General features: G+C 38.6%; 1 protein-coding gene across 2 annotated transcripts; it reads right to left on the bottom strand.

Moving 5' to 3' along the window:
* Nucleotides 1-2,763: 2,763 nt before the first annotated feature.
* On the bottom strand, nt 2,764-5,787 carry LOC147501923 (cytochrome P450 704C1-like). 2 transcript variants are annotated; one of them, XM_086606919.1, is made up of 7 exons: nt 5,384-5,787; nt 5,066-5,281; nt 4,290-4,571; nt 3,788-4,111; nt 3,481-3,684; nt 2,890-3,114; nt 2,764-2,836 (listed from the first exon to the last, which is right to left on the bottom strand). In XM_086606919.1, the coding sequence occupies exons 1-6, from the start codon at nt 5,693-5,695 to the stop codon at nt 2,905-2,907; spliced, it is 1,548 nt and encodes a 515-aa protein (XP_086463045.1). In that variant the 5' UTR covers nt 5,696-5,787; the 3' UTR covers nt 2,764-2,836; nt 2,890-2,904. The 2 variants fall into 2 exon arrangements, with proteins under 2 accessions (XP_086463045.1, XP_086463044.1); XM_086606918.1 differs by having other exon boundaries at nt 2,764-3,114; nt 5,384-5,786.
* Between the last annotated feature and the right edge of the window lie 18,368 nt (nt 5,788-24,155).

Raw genomic sequence — 24,155 nt, 5'->3', positions numbered from 1 at the left:
TTTGGGAATTTAATAACCAATTTCCGCTTATATAATAAAAATACAACACCCCCATATTGTATCAATAAGACAAATATAAAGAATGGAAACCTAATACTTATGAATAATCTCTTATCCGTCACGGCATCAAAATTATTCAACTTAATCGGCGAAGTTCTACTAGACCCATCAATTTTACATACATGTAATATGATTTCCATTATTATTCCTTTTGCTACTAAAACATAATTGCATGAAACCGTAGTAATTTGTCAACTATGTTTCAGATGTGTACCATCATCATAATTCATTAATATAATCATGAGATAATGAATCCGTAAGGAAAACACTCCACACTAGCCATACATGAAATTTTTTTTACCGAGAATGACAATAGGCAAAATATTTTTAGCGTCAATTAATTTATCCGTAGGGATCATATTAATCACATCTAAAAATATAATAATTCATATTGAATTGATAACGGTTAGCAAGGGATTTAATTAAGTAAATTAAATCCTTTTTACTTGCTTTATATAGACCGAGGGTATTAATCAATAAAAAAACAACGTTAAGACAATTATATCTTTCTAATTTTCTAATGAAGAGATTATGCATCTCTTGCCAAAATTAAAGATCTATCATTAATATATTAGTGTACTGCGGAAAAAAAAAATAGCTGGCATCATATGCAAATAGTTATCTCATAAATATCATGCATGCAAATAAGAAAAAAATATCTAATCTAGCATGTCATGTGTGTATCTAATATATCATATAATAATTTAGCATCTGGACAAACATATCTGACTCATGCATGTACGTCCTATGTGTTTGCATCATTATATATGCATCTTTAATTAGTATATAGTGCATGACTCCATGTTCTATGTTTTTGTGCATCCCATGCATTGAATAAATATTGTACTTGTCCAATAAAGTAAGCTGTAATAGCAAACTTCCAAAAAATAGAACTGCACATGTGTACCACTTATAACCATGTCTATTGTACAAGCTTCAAAAGCTTTGTAAGCATCTCATGTGTCACAGTAGACAAAGTTCCAGCAGCTATATACTTCTAAAAAAAAACGTCATTTACTTAGCATGTGGTCCATACATATCATGCAAAGAAGAGCACATGTCAGGCAAAGAAAACTTAACTGAAGTACAAAGCCTTAAAAGTACATCCTACTTTATTTTGTTAGCAGCTACTAACATGGCTAAAAAATTAGTCCAACGTCTATTTATCTTATGTAAAAAGATTATGTTTAATTAAACAGGATACATGATAGCCACTAATTAAACAAATTAATATGCAAGCAGTAAAACAAAAATTGTACAGACTATTAATATACTCATGCAACAAAAAACCATATTAATAAACTAACATCTCATGTTAACAACGTTAATATATTTTTTCTTTTATTCAATTTTAAATAGTACATCCCAATACTAAAAAAAATTGCACCTTTATTACTAAGAACATGCAGATATGAAATTACCATATATCTCATATAAAATTTTCAGATCTGATTATTCTTTTAAAAGAAATAAAAATAGATAATAAAGCATGACCATTCACTCGATACCAATTGTTAGATTACTTTAATTCTACATCTTTAACACTTAATCTAAGATTGATCAAAAAAATTAATTAAAAAAAAAATACCTTCAAAGCCAATCAAATTGAAGATTGACAAGAAATAGAAACTTTCCAAAGTTTGAATCCAAATCACGTAGTCTTGAAATTTCTTCTAAGTAGTATTCACCACATAACACACCACAAAACACTTTTACTTTTCTCCTATTTTTTGGTTGTACTTTTCCTGAAAAGACTAATGGTCCTTTCTCCAAAAGTTATTCTCTTATATATGTAGAAACTTTGATGTATATGTAAGTGTGTGTTGAATGGGATCCACTTAGGATTCCAAGTCTTTATCTTAAGAAGATCGTTCCCTCATCATACAAGATTTTGTCTTGATATATTAAAACCCTTTTAATATATATTTCTTTAATATGGAAAGTCCCATTAACAAATCCATATTTACTGATAAGGCCCTTTTGAACTTTCAAGAAAGTCATTTTCTACCATTAATTATATCTAAGTCCCTCCACCTTACTTGTATTCACAATTAGACCATGGGAATTTGTTCTTCATTTTGTCCCATTGTCTAATTGACCCAATTTGACATTTAACATCAATTGAAATAAAAAGAACTATTTCTTATACCGGGGGTTTGAGCTCAATTAGTTATGTCCACAATTTCCTAATATATAACTCAGGTAGAGTGGTGGATCCTTTATTAGAATTAATTGATTCAAAACGTCCTACATTCATTACCCAAAATGTCAAGTCTAGTCTATGAATAGACATTACTTTTTAACATCTCAAAGTAATAAATTTGAGGCATGAATGAATTTTCACAATTCCTCAAGTCTAGGGATTAATTGGTAGAGTGAGATTTGCACACTAACCTTAACAAATAATTTATAGTGTGTTCTCACTTTGATCCCTCGATTAATCGGTCGTGTGACTACACCAATATACAAACTTAGAGTCATACTCCAAATGATTGAGATATCATCATCCTATCATATAGCAATTATGTATATTCTGATCTTTATAAATGAAGCGTCCGACTTCACCCCTAATCACAGAAGCATTCTAGGTAAATAGATACAATCAAATCTTCCGCACATGACTCTTCATATGCTTGATTGTTCTAATTCTATTACCTATGGAACTTATGGTTTCATCATATGATATTAGTTCATCCATATGCATAATAATAAGATTCGTGCATTTAATTAAACATCATCATGTATAAACAATAAATGTTCATTGGCTTTGTAAAGGCTAAATATCCCAACAAGTACAAAAATAAAAACAAACAGATAAAAAAATGAGACACAACAACCGTCTGTTCAAGCATCAATTTTCCCAAGGTTGCGACCCGCTCTAGGAAAGGCCTGGACATTGAGGGCACCGTCAATGTGGAGATTGAGCATGGTCTTGTATTTAACTGGTTTCGTCTCATCCTCTAACTTGAACACAAAGAAGTTGAACAAGACAGAAGCCCATATCTTCATCTCTCTATAAGCAAAATCTTTTCCAGTACAAATCCGCGGTCCAGCCTAACAAGCACAAGGTAATGTAAATTGAAGTTCTACTCAACTGAAACGGAAATTGTATTTTGTTTACAAAAAATGAGTATGAACACTAAAATACCATTAACATGCACCCTGTCTTTCCAAACAAGGTAATTGATTTTCGTGTAAGATTATGCTGTCAGCTCAGGTCATCTTATAGTTAACAGGTCACACAGTGCTTAAGCAGTTAAGCAGCAGGAAGAGAATGGTGAACTCAATTACGTCGTGACTTATTGATTCATATATTTTCTGGAAATGTTTATATGTATTTTGTTGTTTCTCCCAACTACCTAGATACGTCAACTAATCCTTTAATTAAGTGTAGGTTTATAACTTGAAGTAGAAAATCACCTGGAAGGTTGTGAACTTGAAAGGACTCTCAGGGCGAAACTTGCCATCTTCGTCAATCCATCTTTCTGGACGATATTCCTCTGCATCCTCTCCCCAGTTATATTTCATTCTTCCCATGGCATATGGCTGATAGGCTATCATATCTCCTTTCTTCACACTATATCCGTCCGGCAAGGTATCATCTGAGAAACAAATTTTCCCGTCCTGTAACATCAAGGCCAAAATTAATCAGAACAGGTAAACACATAATGTAAGTAAAGATTATCTTCGTGTTTACAGAAATATATAGAACTATAGATCAACTCACAACAGGGACTGCAGGGTGGAGTCTAAGAGTCTCGGATAGAGCTGCATGTAGATATTGCATCTTATCAAGAACATGATCTTCAGTCACTGTTGCTGCAAACTCAGTAATAGATGTCGTATCCTTCAGTTGTGCGGCCTCCTTGACTTCTTGTGCGACCTTTTCTTGTATGTGGGGATGCATGCACATCCTGTACATAAACCAGGTAAGAGTGGCAGCTGTTGTGTCCCTTCCAGCATGTAAGAAATTGAAAGTTATGTCCCTCAAGTACTTTGGATCTGTGGCGTTTAATTCCAGAAACCTCGACAAAAGATCTTCCTTTTTCACCTGGCATCAAGTGATCACACCAATAAAAAGTTAAACTCACCACACGTTTGTGTACTCTGAAAATAGAAATAAAAAAAAACTAACTCTCATATTATAGTGCCACATAAGAGAGAGAAAATCTTCTATTAGAAGTCTCTGCTTTAGTATATAGATAGTAGAAATAGATATAGAAACTTACAAAAGAATCAAACTTGGACAATTTGGAAATCTTAGCACGAATTAGCTTGTATATGAATTTATCAATCACTTTGACAGCTTTCTTTAGTCTTGCTTCAGTTCCAACACTAAAGAACCTCTTGATCCTCCATAACATGTCAGCATAGCGCCACATGATTATTTCACTTGATTCGGTGAATGCGTGTGCAAATTTTGCTCCTTCTTGTGCTCCGAACACGCTATCCAGCTCTACGCCGAATCCGACTTTGAATATAGTGTCCATTGTTGATTTCAAAAACAAATGCTACATAAAAATGATAAAACATATTTTCTTTTTAGTCAGGATACTTTTTTCAGTTATTGAATTAAAGAGGGACAAAATCTAATTACCTTATTATCACATGGGCCAAAAACTAAAAAACCAATGAAATATATATACCTGATCATGAAAATGTAGGTGTAGATGATCATATCCTACTTTACCAGGAGTAGTACTATATGGACCTACTTTTTAGACCTATTATTGTCACTCGATTACTATTTGGATAATGTTGGTTTGCATTGCAATACACATAGACATGTATCTATATGTAAATCAATAGTTAATTACCATTATTAATAGGTCAGTTAAGTAGGTCAAATTAGTAGGTGTGTGTATCATTACTTTCTAATATATCAACACATGAAAATGTAATTTTGACAGTAATATAATTTATATCCGACCTGGCAAAAGAATGATAGTAAATGTATGCAGTTGGCAAAAATTCTTAAGCGTATCCAACGAACTTCAAGGCTTACTTGTACATCAAAGGGTTTGTTTTCTGCTGCGGCATCTGAAACTACCCCAGCAAGTTTTTCAGCATTTCGTCGGAAGACTGCGACACTAAAATCCCTCAAGTTTTTGGTAGAGAACTCATAACTAGACACCTTCCTTTGATATTTCCACCTTTCACCATCCACAGTGACGATCCCATCACCCATCAAATCGTTCAAAATGGCGTAGTTATACCATCCCTGAGAAATAATTCATGCAAGTAATATCAAATACAGTTGCCTTGAAGATTCTTACAACTATTTGCATGTTATCTTGATGTGCAACAAGTGTACGTTGGTTACCTTGCCATAGTTTGGGAAATTTGTTTTAAGGATGTACTCGACGTTGGCAGGGTCAGAAGTGTAAATTTCATTGCGGAAGGGGCTGATCAACCTATACGTCTTGTGCTTGCGAGCGAGGTCAGTCATGTAATGATGTAATTTCCTGAAGTGGAGAACATGGTTCAAGACGGTACCAGCACACGGGTGATACTTCTTCTTATCGGACAGTTTTCTAATGACAAATGTGACTGCTATGAGACCAAATAGTGAAGCTATAACTACCTGCAAGGTGGTGAAGGTGCTACTACCAAACGATTCAATTGATGTGGTCATGTTGAGTGATGAATGGTCTGCTCAGCACTTCAGCTGAATTATATGATATAAATAGAGAGTATGGAAGTCGAAATATTCTAAGTACTGAGTCCTTTACCAAAAAAAAAAAAAAGTACTGAGTCCAAAATATGTATTAGTCTAGGTAGTAGGTAAACAAAGTTTCTCTTTTTTTTTTAATAGAAAAGCTACTGTGCGCAGGCTATATATAATGTAGACGTGTAGTCCACGGCCCAGATTCATGCGTATCAATAATTTGGTGGAGCCGTGACAACCATCCGCTATCTTTCGTACAATAATTTTCAGCACCATTACATCGTCGTTGATACAAAACACAAATAAGACCCAATCAACAACCAACACTTATTAGTTTCAGAAACTATCCCACCTTTGTCCTCATTTTAAATGATTCCTGATCTAGAGTATTTTTTTTCTATTCCATGGGGTTAGGTGGGGCCGTGTGGTTTGGCATGCTTATCAATCAGCGACAAGGGGTAGCTAGCTAACACCAACCGGCATAGATGGAACCAGGGGTGCATCTGATGTGGGGCCCTAAAAATTTGGAAAAATTACATAATAGAATAGTAATTTGTTAGAAAAATAATTAGACTAGAAGAATTTGTGTTGTATCCGAATAAATAAAACAATAAAGAGACAATGACAGAATTAACAGGTAATAATCAAGACGTGGATTAGGCTGTTTTTAATAAAAGATTTCGCCATTTTCAATGGTGCAGAAAGGCAGCAGTGACGTTTTTCTCACAGGATTCAATGGTCAACAATGGCCGACTTTTTGAGACTGTAACGATTACTTCTCAGAACAACAACAATATAACTCTATCGGCGGTGACGGGGAAGAAGAAGAAGAATAGGACGAGGTCGAATTCTGGTTCTCTGATTTCGTGTGGGATGAAGGTGTGTCTTTGGTATTAACGAGTTCTGATGAAGTGATTCTCTATGTCTGGATTGGATACTCTCTATGGACGCACAGACCTCAATATATAGAGGAAGGTAGTTGGTTTTCCAGATGGGAGAAGGACTCATCCTCAAACTCAAAGTCAGTTTTACTTATGTCTGGATTGGATACTCTCTATGGACGCACAGACCTCAATATATAGAAGAAGGTAGTTGGTTTTCCAGATGGGAGAAGGACTCATCCTTAAACTCAAAGTCAGTTTTACAAACGGATAAATAAGTAGAAACCAACTAGAGATAGAACACCGATGCAAAAGCAAAACAAGTTTAGGCTTTTAGTTAGCCACTACCCACTAGACAATAAGCACAAGCCCAAGCCCAAACCCGACACGACGCGACTCGGTTCGGTGCGGGCGAGCGGGTGTGGCTTTGGGTGAGTCCTCCCTCCTAACACAAAAGCATTTGTACTCTAAGGGCACGCTCTTATGGTAGAGGAATTCTTCATATACCTCACTTGCTAGTGGTGATTAACCAATGTGAGACTATCCACAATACACTAAAGTGGAGAGAACACACTTAGTTCATCTCCTCTATTTTGCACACACACACTAGTATTTTGAAATATTCATAGAGATTCTAACAATTTGCACACAAACCAACCCACCCCCCCCCACCCCAATTCAGTTACATAGTTCATGATATATCTCATACTTTCTTCACAAGAGTAGAATAATATATCTCAATATTATGTGACTCAAAACATATGTGACTCAAAACATACCTAAAAAAAAGAAACATACCAAAAGACAACTAACAATGTCACAATGACATTATTCACATTAGCTTAGTTCATGATGGCCATGCTTTTTTTGCATGCTCTGCTGATTTGGAAACTTTTCGACCAAGAGTTTTATTTTTATTTATTTTTTCGCTAATCCAAGAATATAATGTTAAGCTCAACAGGCCGGGGAAGTGTTTTAACCACCAAATTCTTAAGCAAATTGATGGAAATACTGCTAAGGCTTTGCAGTTTTGAAATAGCGGTAAAGTTTTCACGGGATTTTCATCCTTTATGTAGGATACTGGCATGGAAACACATGAGCATTCCGTAGGCTCATCCACTTACGTTTGCAAATTCGCATTTCAAACAAGCACAGCGATATCTCTCAGTTCCGATCCGTGAATGCATGCATGCATTCTTACAAATTGCCCTTCCTAAAAGTGTACAGTTCAATACAGTTCTCTTAGTTTAGTGTGGTACGGTCATGAGTATTGTAAGGGAGTGGTATTCCCCTTCAGGAATATTGATAACCCATAAAATTGGATGTATATATATTTCTACTCCGAATAAATAATGAATATCAAACCGAAGTAAAACTATAACTATTTTACGTCTAATATTATCAAAGTTTTTCTACTCTCAATACTATTGAAGTAGAGTTGGAATAGAAGATTCGTTCCACTCCTAATTCTTTAACATTCAAGTTTTCTACGACTATCAATCCTACCAAAGTCAATGAGAGTTTTACAAATTATACTACGATACAATTTATACTAACAAAATATTGGGATTATAATAATTCAACTACGAAATGCTACGGAATACTAAAGTTTGAATCTAGAATAAGAACTAGAGGGGAATTGAATCCACCTTGAATCCAACTTAAGAACTAGCATAGATTGTTGTAATCCAATTCTTTCGTTTTTACGGTAAGAATTGGTCGTTCTAATCCCTAATTATACATGGCATATCTACCAATTCATAACTAGCATGTGAGGAAGTCCACCCATTCTCATGGCGAATCAACGACCTTTTAGAGTGGAATAGACTCTTATAACGATTCTACACTACACAATCAAGTTTTCATCATGGTTTCATCAAACCCCTCTAATGGAGGTTTAGCCTTGATTTATCAAACTATCATTTCCATATGAATTAAAACTAGACATCATATAAAGATTCTACATTTTACTAATTTAACTAATCAATAGATTCAAATCTAAATTAACAACGAAGAAATGAAATTGATAACTAAATAATTAAAACTAGATTATGATTAACTAATTAGCAATTGAAGACAACTAATTTATGAATTTAACAATACTAAAACTAAACAAGAATTGAATCAATAAACTAAATCGGAATTAAAGATGAATACTTTATTATAAAACTAAATGTGATTCTAAATTAATAATTTATTTGTTCTAACTAATCTATTGTAAAGTAAAAACTAGATCTAAAACAATAATTGAAAACTAATTAATTGAAAAAAAATCAAAACTAGATCTAGAACTAAGCTTTAATGGCTACTTTTTATCCTAACCTAATTGATACTTAAGAGCTAAGTCTTGTATATGGAAATGGAGGAGACCAGATCCACATTTTCGTGCATGGGCTGAGGGTCCATGTTTTGGGTTGGAAAATCGAGCCCAAAGCCCAATTTCTTCAATCCACAAGGCCCTTTTCAGCTGGCTTTGACTTCAATTGGCTTTTCGTCCACTTCTGCTCTTCTGATTGGTCAAGGTTTGAACCTTTGGAAAGCTCTTTCCGAGCCGGTCGTTTTGACATAAGGTACACCCAATTCCGAGGCCTGAGTCCAAAGATACGGTCTTCTTAAGTTCTCACGACTTTTGTGTTTACGTTTTACGCTTCGTCTTGGCCTTTAATCACGAGAACTTCTTAAAGAACCAACCCTTGCTCCTTTATATTGCCAAAGTGGCACATTTCTACACATAATTGACTTCAATGCCCGAAATACATAAAAACGTAATTAGCATTAACTCTTATTTATTACTCGCATAATCGGGTCTAAAAAGTATTATTGTTAAGGGGTTAAAACTACGGTTTGGGCTCTTATCAAACCACCCCTGTCGGGGCAAAACGTTAACCCGACACTCCCGATGTGATGGTGCTTCCGAAAGCTAGGAAGAGATGTGGATTGAGATTTTTTGAGGAAGAGAGATCGCACCAACGTTACGGTTTGCCTACGTATCCGAAAAAGAATCCGGGATCAAGTCTCTTAAAACGTAGTTACGGAGGATGCGAGAAGCCTCGATATATATAGCAATCCCTCCTTGGCGGCCAAGAAAGGGATTCTCGAGATTGCCTTCCATGATGAATCTAGTATGATCCTATCTAAAATAGGATCATTCCCCAAGATTTCATTCTATCCTTGTGCAAGATCTTATCGGATTGCACTAGGATTATTTGCTTTCCGCGGATCGGATTATTGATCCGAATCATCCGAACGGATTGGATCCATGGATCCGGGCCACTTTCGGATGGGCCCCGGATCCGTTATGAACTTTGACGGATTAGAAGACCGAATGGTCCAAAATGTTTATTTGACCCGACCATCGGGTTTGACCGTCCGGCCATATGGCCCATATCCGGTCCATGGTTCGAAAGTACACTTTGAATTTGGAAATATAATGTACGGTACACACATTGCCCCCTCTTCAACAGAGTAGCAAATGAAGATGAAGGTTGTATGTTGAAGAAGAAAAATGATGGAAAAAACCAAAATGATATAAGAAGGAAAGTGGAACGTGTAATGGAAAAAACAAGAAGTATGTCATAGAGATGGACGAAAAAATGTGAGATAATCAAAAGAAACAAAAGTAGAAAAAGTGAAGGGTATAAACGGAAATGACTGTCGCAGGTAAATAGTAAAGAAAGAAAAATGACAATGAGAGTTAATCTAAAAATAGAGAAGTGGGTGTAACTCAATAAATGACAGGAAGCATAAGAGGGGATAAAGTCAAAAGGTGAGAAAAGTAAAAAGGGTTGGGGATAAAAATTATTTGTAATAAATGGGTGGTTGGATAAGTTAAAAGAATGAGATAACAATTGTGTGGGTGTTATCAAAAGAAGAGATAAGAAGATAAAGAAGAATAAGGAGAGAAGTGAAGAACTAAGCCTTACCATGTAAGTGTGCTTCAATTTTTCACTTAATTCACTTTTGTAGTTGTTACTAGATGTGAAATAGGTAAAACTTTGCATGTTTAGCTTATGAGGTTTAAAGAATCATATAAAACCCCTAGCTTTAATACTTTAGTGAGTAAATTGAGTGACCAAATTAGTGATATGGTTATGGGAGATGTTAACTTGGCCTAAAAATAAACCAAATGAGTTGAAATAGAGCTGACCCGGCAAGGAAACACACTGACCCGGCTTAAAAACTAACTGACCCGGCCTGAAAACTAGTGACCCAGAAAGGAAATAGCCTGACCCGGTACGAAAATAGATCAAATTCGCTAGATCTATATACAAGTAGGCCTGAACCGGCCGGTAGACCGCCGGAACCAGCTTGTATACCAGTGACCCGGCAGGGAAAAGCCAAAATCTGCAAGAAAAACGCCTGGACCAGCTAGAAAATATGTGACCCGGCTATAAAAACTCCCGAACCAGCTGAAACCGTCCTGAACCGGGTTAAAAAACGCCTGGACAAGCTGGAACCGGTTGAAAAGTTGTTGAACCGGGGAGAGTAACACCTGAACCGGCTGGAATATGCCCGAACCGGAGGGGGAACTGCTGAACCGGCCGGTCGCCGGTCACCGGTGGTACAATAATGGTTGTTATGAATTTTGGGTGTTGGGCCTTATGGATTTTGGGTTTTGGGCTTGTGAACTTTGGATATTGTGTGTGGATAGTGGAAATTAAATATTGGGCTTTGAAATGAAGGGTTGGCTTTTGGATATTGTGTTTGGATATTGGACATTAAATATTGGGCTTTGACACAAAGGGTTGGGTCAAGACCACCTAGCAAATATTTGAGGTCAGGACTCCTGGTATGCCTCGACCACACTAGCCCCTACCTCGACCAAACTAAGAAAACGAGGGCGACTTCAAGAGTGCACCTGTGACTTAGTTCACTTCTTTGAGGCAATTCGAGAGTACGACGTCGGTCTAATAGCCTGTTAAGTAAGCGTAACATGCATTGCATTTCCATATGCATTATCTCCATCTTTAATTACTATACTGAATACGCATTGCACGTCCATATGCATTATAGCTTGTGTAATGAATTGCCTCGTGAATGCAGGACGACCCACGCATCACCAGTTCAACGACGGGTGCCAGGAGATAATTTGATAATGGACCGGACGGTGACGAAATTAACAGCTGAAGACGTCCAAAGGAGATTCGACATACCGGATTACATTGGGATTCGAAAACCACAGATGAGGGGAACGTCGTTAACAGATGCAGTAAGACCGGGTGAAGTTATTGTGAGCTACTATCAACTTCTCTCCGGTCTACGGTTTCCATTAAACGAGCTATTGGTCTACTTGCTATCCATGTGGGAGACTTCACCAGGTCAAATGTAATGTAACATTTTATATGATCATCTCTACCGGAAGGCGATTCGCCAAGCGTACAACTTGCATCTGAATCGAGTCCATCTACTACCTCTTAGTTCCTAACTCGCTCCTTCCAGAGGCCGTATTTGCCTTGGTGACATCACGCAATGGGGGTTCGAAGTTTCTTGGATTTCTTCATAGCCATAAAGGATGGGACACACCGTGTTACATACTCAGTAACTGGAGGCGGCCAGAATACGAAGAATTCATCCCATGTACATTTAAAGGTAAACCGACCCTCAAAATGAATTCGAATTAATCATTCAAGTTCGATAACGAACCGAATTTATCATTCCGGATCAGGTGTCGATGAGATTCGTGCGCCCGAAGGGGAATTGACTGAGGAAATGTGGAGTAATCTGAACGTACTATGTAGCCTACCGCCAATGGCGTATGACTTGTCATATCCAGACGAGGTGGTCTGGTGGATACTTGATGTAATGCCAATGCCGGTAGGTACCGGTCATGGAGTTGGTGGGGTGCCGAGAGCACCAGGAAGCGCAACCTTTAGCAGTGACCCTCCTCGTGGCGCTCGAATTCCAAATGTAGCAAGGGAGGCAACGCCAGAGATGCATGGAAGGCCTCGCCGGAGACTGGCTACCCGTCACGTATCATATGTGCCACCGGTTTACTCATGGGAGCACACCGAAAGTGTGAGCTCTCGGGTTGCATCCAGTGCCCATTTGAACTCAGAAAATAATGCTGGAACTACGCGTGGAAATAATTTCACCACAGGTAAAACTCATATATTGACGAGCAATGCATTTTCGCGGAATAGCTTACTTTGCGACTCAGAAATAAAAAACTGACGATAATTCTACTTGCTAGGAACAGTGCCTGGTCCATCGCGAAGGAGGAATCTTATAGTCAGTAGTTCAGAGGATGAGGAGGAACCAGATGCCCCCAGAAATGATCGAGGGAAGGGTGTGCAGTTGGGAGAAACCCCACCCCATACTGTTCCGGCTTTTGGGTCACCGCAACTAGTTCCGATGATTCCGGTTCCGTGTTAGGAGTGGTAGGCCTTCGAGAGTACCCTTAGATATAGTGCCTATCAGTAGTATGATACCGACCTTTGGAGCAGATAGGTCGCGTGGATCGGATGGGCGTTCGGCGTCACATAGAGAGCAAACCCCTAATGTATCGATCTGAACCGAAATTTTAATTCCGCGTCATCCGGATCTCGTGGCGCCCGATCGCCTATAGGCAATGTCCAAATCCTGATCTTGCTCCCCGAGAGTCATCGCCGGTACTGCCATCGGAAGATATTATGGAAGCGATTGACGTGTTACAACGGGATTTAGACAAGGTAAACAACAACACTAGAACTTGTAACTTTATTAGTAAAGAAGCGAATTAACGCGTGAATTTATATATGGACTGCAGGTACGGGTGTTAGCCACACGACGCTATGAGAGCCATAAGGAGGAGACTACTCGCTTAGCCAGAGAAATTGCCGCGCGTGACGCGGAGCTTGACATGCTGAAGGAGGAGTTATCCCGATATCGTAACAGTGCATGAACTGTTCCTATCATAGTTTAGATATGGAGTACATGTATGTCGTAGCTTGTGTTAACTCGGCAGAGATAAACACTCAGGCAATAAGTTGGATATGTTGAATGTATAACCCTCCTTATAAAAGATTAGACGGTGGTCTACCGTTGTCGCGACTATACCAATGCAACTATGTCACTTGACGAACAAGCGTAGTTACATTGCAAAGATTCTCCAGTAGATGATCATTGTGGAGACCAAAGGACAACCAGAAGTGCCTTATTAATTTGATTGAGTGTAGCTTAGATTGCGCCACCAAGGGTAGACGCTTGGTGTAACCTAAGCAATCGCACCCAGACCAAAAATGATACATTATCATTCTTGGGTTTGCGTTGTCGAACGATGATACCAGGTGTAGGCCACCAAGCAAGCCGAAACTAAAGTGCAAGATGGCCTTCGCCACCTGGGTTTAGTAAGTGTAAGAATAGAAATTGTTGCACGCTGGAGGAAACTGTCTCCGGCTAGTAGAGACATCAAGGAATCTGTCAGCAAATATGAACTATATTTTATCAAAAATATGCCCCCAAGTAGGCTTTGACACGTTAGAAAATTTATGGACGAAACACTTCGAACTGTATGGTGTGGCAGGCATGAAGAAGAAAAACAAGTAAGTGGCATGAATGATCAAATAAAACTTATTATGTAATGGGTATGTGAAAGTGGTGACGTAATAATATAGTCTAAGATACTGAATTTCCTTTGGTATGATTCTGAACATCCAATCGGCCATACTGGAAGTTGGAACCAAATTGGCCTGGTATGATACTTTGGTATGTTCCCCACAAAGTAATGTAACGTAAATTGAAATGAAATTTATTGATAAAAAATGGAAGCAAAGTTCAATGTCTGCGAACTTTATTGGTGGAACTAATCATAACTATTGTAAGTGACATATCTGTCTTATACATAAGACCCAATTGCCTGCGCTCCATAGAGTCCTGGTAAGTGATGAGATTCTACAGGGCTTATCATTGAGTTCCTCCACCATGGCTTCGTCACGAGCCAAGATGTCGACATTCATCGCTGTAAAGGTATCTGGTTATAACCAGAGGAAGCGTCCATGAATGACAGACGCTCGAATCCCGAGGTTGCATTGACTAGATCTGATATGCGAGAGAATGGATATGGATGCATTGGGCAAGCTTTGTTTACGTTGCTGAAGTCAATGCCACCCCTGAGCTTCTCATCAGGACCCTCCCCGAGGTGTATTATGGTAGCTCTTGTGCTCCACACAGCGTTGCGGCGAGGACACGGGAATTAGATCCCCAAGTCCCTAGTGGCTCCAGAGTGTGTGGAACAGCTTCAGACCATCCGTTTCCTCCGCTTTGAGAAAAGGATCTATGACAGCTCGATTGCCCCACCTCTGCAGTGGTGCCTAGAACATTCTCCAGGTTCTGTCAAGTCGCGACATGCCGATTGGCAACTTCTGCATCATTCATCGCAGTTTGTTCAGCCATGGTAACAAGGACGACCGAAAAAATAAGGTCGAGGATATTACGCTCGGAAGACCACGTGTTTGTGGGTTCAGTCCCCACAGACGGCGCCAAAGAATGTCGGGGCAAAACGTTAACCCGACACTCCCGATGTGATGGTGCTTCCGAAAGCTAGGAAGAGATGTGGATTGAGATTTTTGAGGAAGAGAGACTGCACCAACGTTCTGGTTGCCTACGTACCCAGTGAAGAATCCGGGATCAAGTCTCTTAAAACGTAGTTCTGGAGGATGCAGAAGCCTCCGTATATATAGCAATCCCCTGCCTTGGCGGCCAAGAAAGGGATTCTCGAGATTGCCTTCCATGATGAATCTAGTATGATCCTATCTAAAATAGGATCATTCCCCAAGATTTCATTCTATCCTTGTGCAAGATCTTATCGGATTGCACTAGGATTCTTTGCTTCCGCGGATCGGATTATTGGATCCGAATCATCCGAACGGATTGGATCCATGGATCTGGGCCACTCGGATGGGCCCTGGATCTGTTATGAACTTTGACGGATTAGAAGACCGAATGGTCCAAAAATGTTTATTTGGGATGCCCCATCGGATCGGGTCCGGCCAGGCCCATATCCGGTCCATGGTTCGAGTACACTTTGGACTGGAAATATAATGTACGGTACACACAACCCCCAAACATCATTTTGCTTGTCCTAAAGCAAATATGAGAAATTAGCATAAGTGACCAAAAATGAAGTTCTAACTAATCTTGTTTCGCAGAGTGCGATTGCATTGACCATATGCAACAAGGCCTTAAACTACTAGGAATTTCCTAGTGGACGAGTTATAGCCTCGTGAGAGTTTTCCAGTGAAGGTACTCACAAACTTCATCTATACTACAACGACTCAAAAATAAAACTATTATTTCCTTATCGATGTCTCAATTATCTATACATCTCACTAGCAATGAATACAAAATAATCAAGTCGAAACCTAAGCTAATATATGCAAAATAATCAATCATCTACGAATAAACATATCTGCAATGAGTAAGTCCTCACATAAATGTCAAGACAAAAACCACTCTGATTTTTCTGCTCAAGTTTCGCTACTTCAGTATGCAGTGGGCACACTTTACCTTACAAACTCAATGACACACAAAGAAGCCGGAGTCTATCAAACACATCTGCCACTTACTATCACACTAACATATTCCTAATTGAGCTAGATGTCTTTATTACGTGTTGCGGGGATTAGGAGATGGTTTAAGAAGGAAGAAAATGGATATTCAAAAAGGACAAATCTGAGATACTAGAAGCTTCATATTATGTAACTAGAGAAACCCTTGTTTTTTTTTCTTTTGCTTCTACACTTTGTTTCCATCCTTAGCCATATTTTTTTCTTTTGCTTTTGACTCCTTGATTCTATTTTTGGAGTTCTAACTCTTTATTTTCTTTTATTTTTATTTTTTTATTTGGATGGAAACTTACTTTTCTCATCTGAAGCGACTAACAAATTCTTGATTTTGAAGGTCCTTCTCTTTTATATTCTTCATCTCTTTCTCAGACTTATTCAAAGAATTGGGTAGTTTTTTTTTTTTTGTTTTGTTTTGTTTTGTAATTTTGTTTTGTTTTGTAACAGGGTAAAGGATTTGTGGTTTATGAAAGGCTAAAGAAAGACTCAGAGGGGCGACTAGCGGAAAATAATTTGTAGGTTTGAATTTCTAGCTATATCGATCCAAAGAGGGCCTAAATTCTCGCTTAGGATATGCTATAGTGATCAAGCAAGTGGACGTGTGATTTTTCTATCCGGATTTTACTTATCCTTTGTGTCATTTCTCGAATGTTCACTCATATATGGCTTTAGGCTATATTCTCACAGGATTTGTAGAATAAGTACTCTAGTCTAGATTTTAGAAACTTACTACCAACAATCGTAGATACTCATGTAACATATTTATAGATAAATGCAAGGATTATTACCTACATATTAGCCTAATTTTCTAAAAAACTATTATAATGCAAAAGCTACGTGAGACTTCTAGATTATTGAGAGCATAGAGAAAGAAAACAATACCAATATTCCTAAGTGTATAGCATACTTTTTATTTATATTTTTAAAATTTTTGAATTTTTTAACTAGAAAACAAGTGCATATTATACATATCTATACCCTAACATATTCTTTAATTACACGTGTTTCTATGCCCCCCCAAACAAGAAGCATGCTTTGTCCTCAAATCATTTAAATAAATAGGGTAGAGAAATATCATGGAAACACGTGAAATTCTGAAACATCTGCAAAACAAGGTTAAACATATATACTAATATAGAAAAGAAAAACTGACGCAACTCTATAAGAGTTCAACCCATTATGGGGTTAATGAGATATAATTTGCTTGGGACATAAGCAGACACTAACTGAAATAAAAACTAACCTTAACTTCCATTTAAGCATTTTCCTCATCGTCCTCAATAAAGAAATGAGGTTCCTTCGCATCCTGCCACGCCATGGTAATTTGTCAGGCTTCACGCCACTTATCGTCTACAATAGCTAACCTGTCAAGCGCCACTTGGTCGGATGGGGTGTAAGGTGCAACCTGATGAGGTTGTATCCTCCACCCTTGCCAAGTCATTGCATGGAACGATCGAATAATACAATTGGTGGGTCTCACAATGTTGACCCCAACCCAATCCGTGAAACGGGCACAAAAAACAGGAAAGAAACATAGCATAATACGACAAATTAAAACAGGCATAAGAAGGTACTTATGCCGCTTGCTATGGGCTCGGGCTAAACTAGACATTAGGGTCTGGGGAATATCATAGAGTATACATCCCCCAGCTAAAGCAAGAAAAATATCACAAGTTTCGTCATTCACAGAAGAATAACGCCATTCCCCTCTAATGTTTAACATGATCTAAAACATAGCAGTGCCCACGTTCATAGACAGGCTACCAAGGGCGATGTTATAATCCCCTTGGTCCTCTATCCTAAAGATTCTTGCCCCGTAATGCTCATGCAAATCATCATAGTTATACATGTACATATTATCTACCAAATAGGCCCATGAGTCTTGTATTTCAGCCGGCATAGCAAGTCCAAGCACAAAGGTTAGCAAGAACCTGAAAATTTCCATTGGTTCATCCCCGATGGTGATGGAGAACACTTGTTCCCCATCTGGTCTATCAAAGAACTTACAATTATCATAAAAATAAGATATAAGTGAGGGAGAATAAAGTTCATCAGGACTTACCAATAGTGGCTCCCAGCCTGCTAGAATGATCACTTCGCGAAACCACGCACTATAGGTGTCACTTTAGAACAAGTCTTCAAAAGACTATTCCGGTATGATACGAGGGAATGTCATCCCCAATAACCTCGCTAGAATAGCTGCAACGGATCCTGGAACAACCCACAAAAAATTGGATTTTTACGTGCCCACGGGGCCAGGGCGCGGGTGGCGCTCAACCTATGCCTGGGTAGGGTCCGGGGTGCGCCTTGGTGAATTTTGAGTTCCAGGCACTTAGGTGCAAAAGGCCACTTTTGCTCGATGGGCGCAGGTCGCGCTCAGGATGAAAACTGGAATTCCAGTGTTTTGGGCGCAGGTCACGCTCAGACTAGGCCTAGGTAGGGCACGGGTCGCCTCGATGAAATTCTCGACCGACAAGGCCTAGAGTATGCAGCGCTGCGTTCGAAATTTGAAATCGAAAAAGTGAGAAGGAAAAAGATGGAAAACTTAGGAGAGAAAGGTGAGAGATGAATGTGAGAGATGTGAATTTTGTGTGGAGAATGAATGAAGTTTATATAGGTTTGAGTTTCCAAAACGAATTGGGAAGTTTCCAAAAAGTTTTAAGGCAATTGCCGGAAACAAAAAATTTCCAAAACCGAAAATGGAAACAACTCATATTCTTGATTCTAAAACAACCCTAATATCTTTTAGATTAAATTTAGGATAGAAACAGCCTAACTCATCGAGATTTCATCCTACCACAATATCTATTCATAGCGATGCCCATATCGGTAATATTCCCAACCCTCACTCTAAAACAAATTCTAAACTGGAGGATCATATCACAAATCATGCTAGAGTAAATAATACCACCCCCAAACAATTCGGGAAGGTGGGATTAACGATAAAAACAATGCACAATTTGAAAAGAACCATATTATATTCAAATTCAAATTCAAACAACATTTAACAACCAAATTCAAATTTAATACGGAATTCATAAATTAACATCCGAACTAAAAATAAAAAGCAAATACAAAACAACATCAACTCATCATATTCCTAAACCACTCGCTGTTGGTAGTGAAGGGACATGGGAAGGTGATGGCTCCTGAGCTCCTGATGGGCCAGAGCCATCCGTCCTGCGACGAAGACGCTCGTGGCTCATAGACTGCTCCTCAGAAGAAGCACCCCCCTGGGGTGGAAAGTGTGCAAGCATATCGTCTCGAAACTTACGCTGAGCTTCCATTTTGGCCATCGTCTGTTCCCACCGCTCATCATCGCGCTAAGCACGAGTCTCAAAGTTATGATGCATGGTAGCCTGCCGAGTTCGGAGGTCTTCGTAAATAGTATTGAGAGAACGCATGCCACGATGAATCACAGCCATACGTTCTGCATCTGACCTACACCTCTCCAAGGCATCGACATCAAAACACGTCGTGTCCTCCTCCTCCTCCGAGTCATCCTCTTCGACTACCCTCTCTTCAGGCAACCTCCAAACTCTTTGGATACACTCCGTATAAATATGAGGATTTCAGTGCTCTTTTAGGCAAATCCTATCAGACGTCAGAGTCGCTCTCAAGGTCATCATGAACTTCGTTATCAAATCAGGGAGAGGTGCAATACTCTTCCCAACTCTCCTAATCATGTTACTTAAAAACTCCAAAATATAGAACTCATACTTCTGCTCTTGGAGTATCCATAGAATGTGAAGGCAGGTCAGACCGATGTCGCTGACTTTCTCCTTCCCTATGACATTCCTACCAATCCACTGAGCTACAGCCAGCTGGTTGGTTCTGAGAGACGACTGACGAACACAATGAGAGCTCGCATTGTAGTTCCCTTTCGAAATAGTCGCGTTTATCAAAGGCTCGACCCCAATAAATTGGGGATCCTGTAATGTGGCATCGAGATGGCGTCTAGGCGGAATGCCTAAAATCTCAACTAACAACCTAGTAGATACTTCTTTCCTCCTCCCAGCCACCTTAACAAAAATCCTATTTCCATCCAACTCCCTCGTCTTATAAAATTGTCGGACCAAATCTTCATGGTAAAAATCGTCTATCGAGTACCACAAGCCACTCCTAACCATCTCGTCACCGTAAAACGGCACGAAGTGGTCGGCAATAAACGCGTGCTCTGGCAAAATCCGACGTCTTTGAGCCATTGATATTTTAGAATGATTTGGGGGTTTATAGGAGGTGTAGGAACAAGTTGAAACAACCTTACAAAAAAAAAACGATAGTGGTGGCGCGGAAGTTCATTTTATTTTTATTTTTAGTGGTTTCAGTGGTGGAAATTGTTGGGGGAATGAGTTGGAGAAGAATATATGGTTTAGGAATGAATTTGGGCGTGGGTTAAGTTAGGTTTTTTTTTTTTTTTTTTTTTTTAAATTTAATTTAATTTAATTTAATTTTATTTTGGTTCTAGGTTGAAAAGATGTTAATGGCGGTGGTGAAGGTGAGGAAGAAGGACGCGAAGCGTTCTTGGGTTGTACTGTGGGCTTGGGCCCAAGCCCAATTCGAATTCCAAAAAAAAATTTAATTTTTAGCGCAACTTCAAACTAAAATTGCCGCTTCATTACCAATCCGATTTTTGCGAATGAGCTATGGAAATGATTAGGAGAGAATTTCCAATTCAATGATCCATAAAACACTCTATTTTGACCATGGATGACATATAAGAAGATAGAAAATGCCTCGAAGTGCGTGCGTGACGTAAGTTATGCTAACGAATAAACTCTAATTTCATAGATAAAGTCAAACCGGATCGAAATATAATTAAACGGCCTACGCAACACAAATGGAAAGTTGATCAATCCAGTACATAACCGAACACCCCACCCCCAAACAAATTTTTGGCGACGAAGTTTAGAAATTTTGTTTTAAAAGCGGGTCTTTTAAAGTCAGATTCCCGAGACTTTCTAAATTACTATTTTTATGATTTTAACAAATTTTTTATTTTTTTTATGAATATAGTTTAATATAAGAAAAACAATAAAGCAATAAATGCATAATTCACACCATAGAAAAACATGACTCAAAATTCGAGAAAACATGCAAGAGTGGAAAACGTGAATTATGTTTAACATGGAGTTAGGATCCGGTACTTACAGCCACACACTTCATAGGGAGGGTGATAAGAGCCCAAAACTGTAGTTTTAACCCCTTAACAATAATACTTTTAGACCAATTATGCGAATAATAAATAAGAGTTAATGCTAATTACGTGCTTTTATGTATTTCAGGTATTGAAGTCAATTATGTGCAGAAATATGCCACTTTGGTGATATAAAGGAGAAAAGGGTTGGTTACTAAGAAGTTCTGGGATTAAAGGCCACGACGGGCAGAAACAACACACAAAAGTCAGCAGAACTTCCGAAAATCGTATCTTTGGACTCAGGCCTCGGAATTGGGCGTACCTTATGTCAAAACGACCGGCTCAGAAAGAGCTTTCCAATGGTCCAAACCTTGAACCAATAAAAGGAGCAAAAGTGGATGAAAAGCCTATTGAACTCAAAGCCAGCTAAAAAGGGGCCTGTGGACTGAAGAAATTGGGCTTTGGGCTCGATTTCCCGGCCCCAAACATGGACCCTCAGCCCATGCACGAAAATGTGGATCTGGTCTCCTCCATTTCCACACACAAGACTTAGCTCTAAAGTATCAATTAGCTTAAGTTAGAAAGGAGCCATTAGAGTAGCCATTAAAAAGCTTAGTTCTAGATCTAGTTTTTGGATTTAATTAATTAGTTTCCATTCCATTAATTAGTTTCATTCCTTGTTTTAGATTAGTTAATTGAATCATTGAATATCATTCATTAGATAAATAAAATAGTTAGTTCTTGTTAAATTCGATCTTGTTATTTAATGATTGTTTAGATTAATTTAGATTATTGTTATTTAATGATTTCTTAGTTGTTAAATTAGATTTCGATTATTGTTTGGTTAAATTTAATAAAGTTAGAATTTTTATATTATGTCTTATTTAATTTCATTTGAAAATGATAGTTTGATGAATCGAGGCTAAACTTCCATTAGAGGGGTTTGATGAAGCCTTGCTGAAAACTTGATCAAACTAGCTTAGAATCATTGTAAGAGTCTATTCCACTCTAGAAGGACGTTGATTCGCCATAAGAATGGGTGGACGTCCTCACATGCTAGTTATGAATTGGTAGAGATGCCATGTATAATTAGGGATTAAAACGACCAATTCTTACCGTAAGAACGTAAGAATTGGATTACAACAATATATGCTAGTTTCTTAAGTTGGATTCAAGGTGGATTCAATTCCCCCCTAATTCTTATTCTAGATTCAACTTTAGTATTCCGTAGCATTTCGTAGTATAATTCGTAATTCTCTCATTGACTTTGGTAGGATTGATAGTCGTAGGAAACTTAAATGCTAAAGAACTAGGAGTGGAACGAATCTTCTATTCTAACTCTACTTCAATAGTATCAAGAGTAGAAATCTTTGATAAATCTAGTATAAGATCAGTTTATAGTTTTCTTTCGTTTAGAGTTTCATCGCTTTATTCATTAGTAAAACTATTCAATTTTTACGATTATCAAATGGCGCCGTTGCCATCTTAGTTGCCTTTAGCATTGTTTTCTTTAGAATTGTTAATTTTCCAAAGTCCCATAACCCACCCACCCTTGTTTGATTCTCACTGTGGTTGTCCATTTCAGTACTGAAAATTTTCCTCGAAAAATTACACGGAGCCGAACCAGCCCCTGGGTAGGCATAATTGAGCGACTGCGCCCCCCAAAGACTGAACTCCACTTTTGGTGAGCGACCCGCGCCTTGCTGAGGCAAAACACGAGTGCCCCCCGTGCTGAAGTGCCTGGACCTCGAGGTTTTCCCTGAGCGCTACCTGCTCCTCACCAAGGCTAAATTGGAGCGCGCCTTGTGCCCAAGAGCCTGGAACTCTAGCTCGAACTTGAGCGCTACCTACGCCCTACTTAGGCCTATTCTGAGCACTACCTGCGCCCTCTACTGAAATTGCCCGATTTCCACAGGTTTGTTTCAAATTTCCATTTCTTCATAGTTTTCAGTGTTTTAACTTATTATACACACTGAGCACGCGTAAATAAGACGCTATTTAATAGCGAAGCAAGGAGGCATTCAGGTATTCTTTTCTTCCACACCTCGCATCTCCTATTAGAGGTTCATACTAACATATCAGGATTGTTTGGAGTGTTGTTGTGTTCGTTAAGATTGGCTTAGCCTTGCATGAGATTAAGGTTAGGTCGAAGAAAAACGCCTAACGTAATCAACCGGCAACGTCAACAAACACGCCTTTCTAGTATACCATCGACTACACCTCTAACTAATATACCACACACACCACCTGAAGTAATGGATGAAGAAAGAGAGTCTCCTCTCTCTGACTTTTACAAAGCCTTAAACGATAGCCCTAAATCTTGCATCGTTCTATCAAACCCAGTGGGGGATTTCCAAATCCCCCAAAATATATTTAATTTGTTACCCGTTTTTCATAGGTTAGACCATGAAAAGCCTTATCAGCACATGCGTAGGATTGACCAAGTCCTTACTACATTCCACCATCCTACATTTGGTGCTGAACAAATTAAACTGAGGGTATTTCCCTTCACTTTAGCCGATAAGGCGGCGTCTTGGTTAACTGCCCAAGCACCAAATTCTGTGAACTCGTGGGCTAAACTTGTTGAACTATTTATGGAACATTTTTACCCACCACTGAAGACCGATGAAATACTTTCCAAGATTTATTTCTTTCGACAGAATCCTCATGAATCATTTTCAAAGGCTTGGAATCGTTTCACCGATTTACTTATAGAGTGTCCACACCATAACCTCGCGAAAGACACGCTAGTTCGTGCCTTTTTCAAGGGATTGTTACACCACCACAAAGAGGTGCTCGACATAATGAATGGGGGTAGGTTCCTAAGTAAGGGAGCCTCAGAGGCTTATAAATTTTTAGAAGATCAAACT

This window comes from Coptis chinensis, chromosome 4 (genome assembly GCF_015680905.1).
Source record: "Coptis chinensis isolate HL-2020 chromosome 4, ASM1568090v1, whole genome shotgun sequence".
Taxonomy (NCBI): domain Eukaryota; kingdom Viridiplantae; phylum Streptophyta; class Magnoliopsida; order Ranunculales; family Ranunculaceae; genus Coptis; species Coptis chinensis.
Note: the sequence above shows the minus strand (reverse complement) of the source record. Positions and strands in the feature narration are given on the sequence as shown.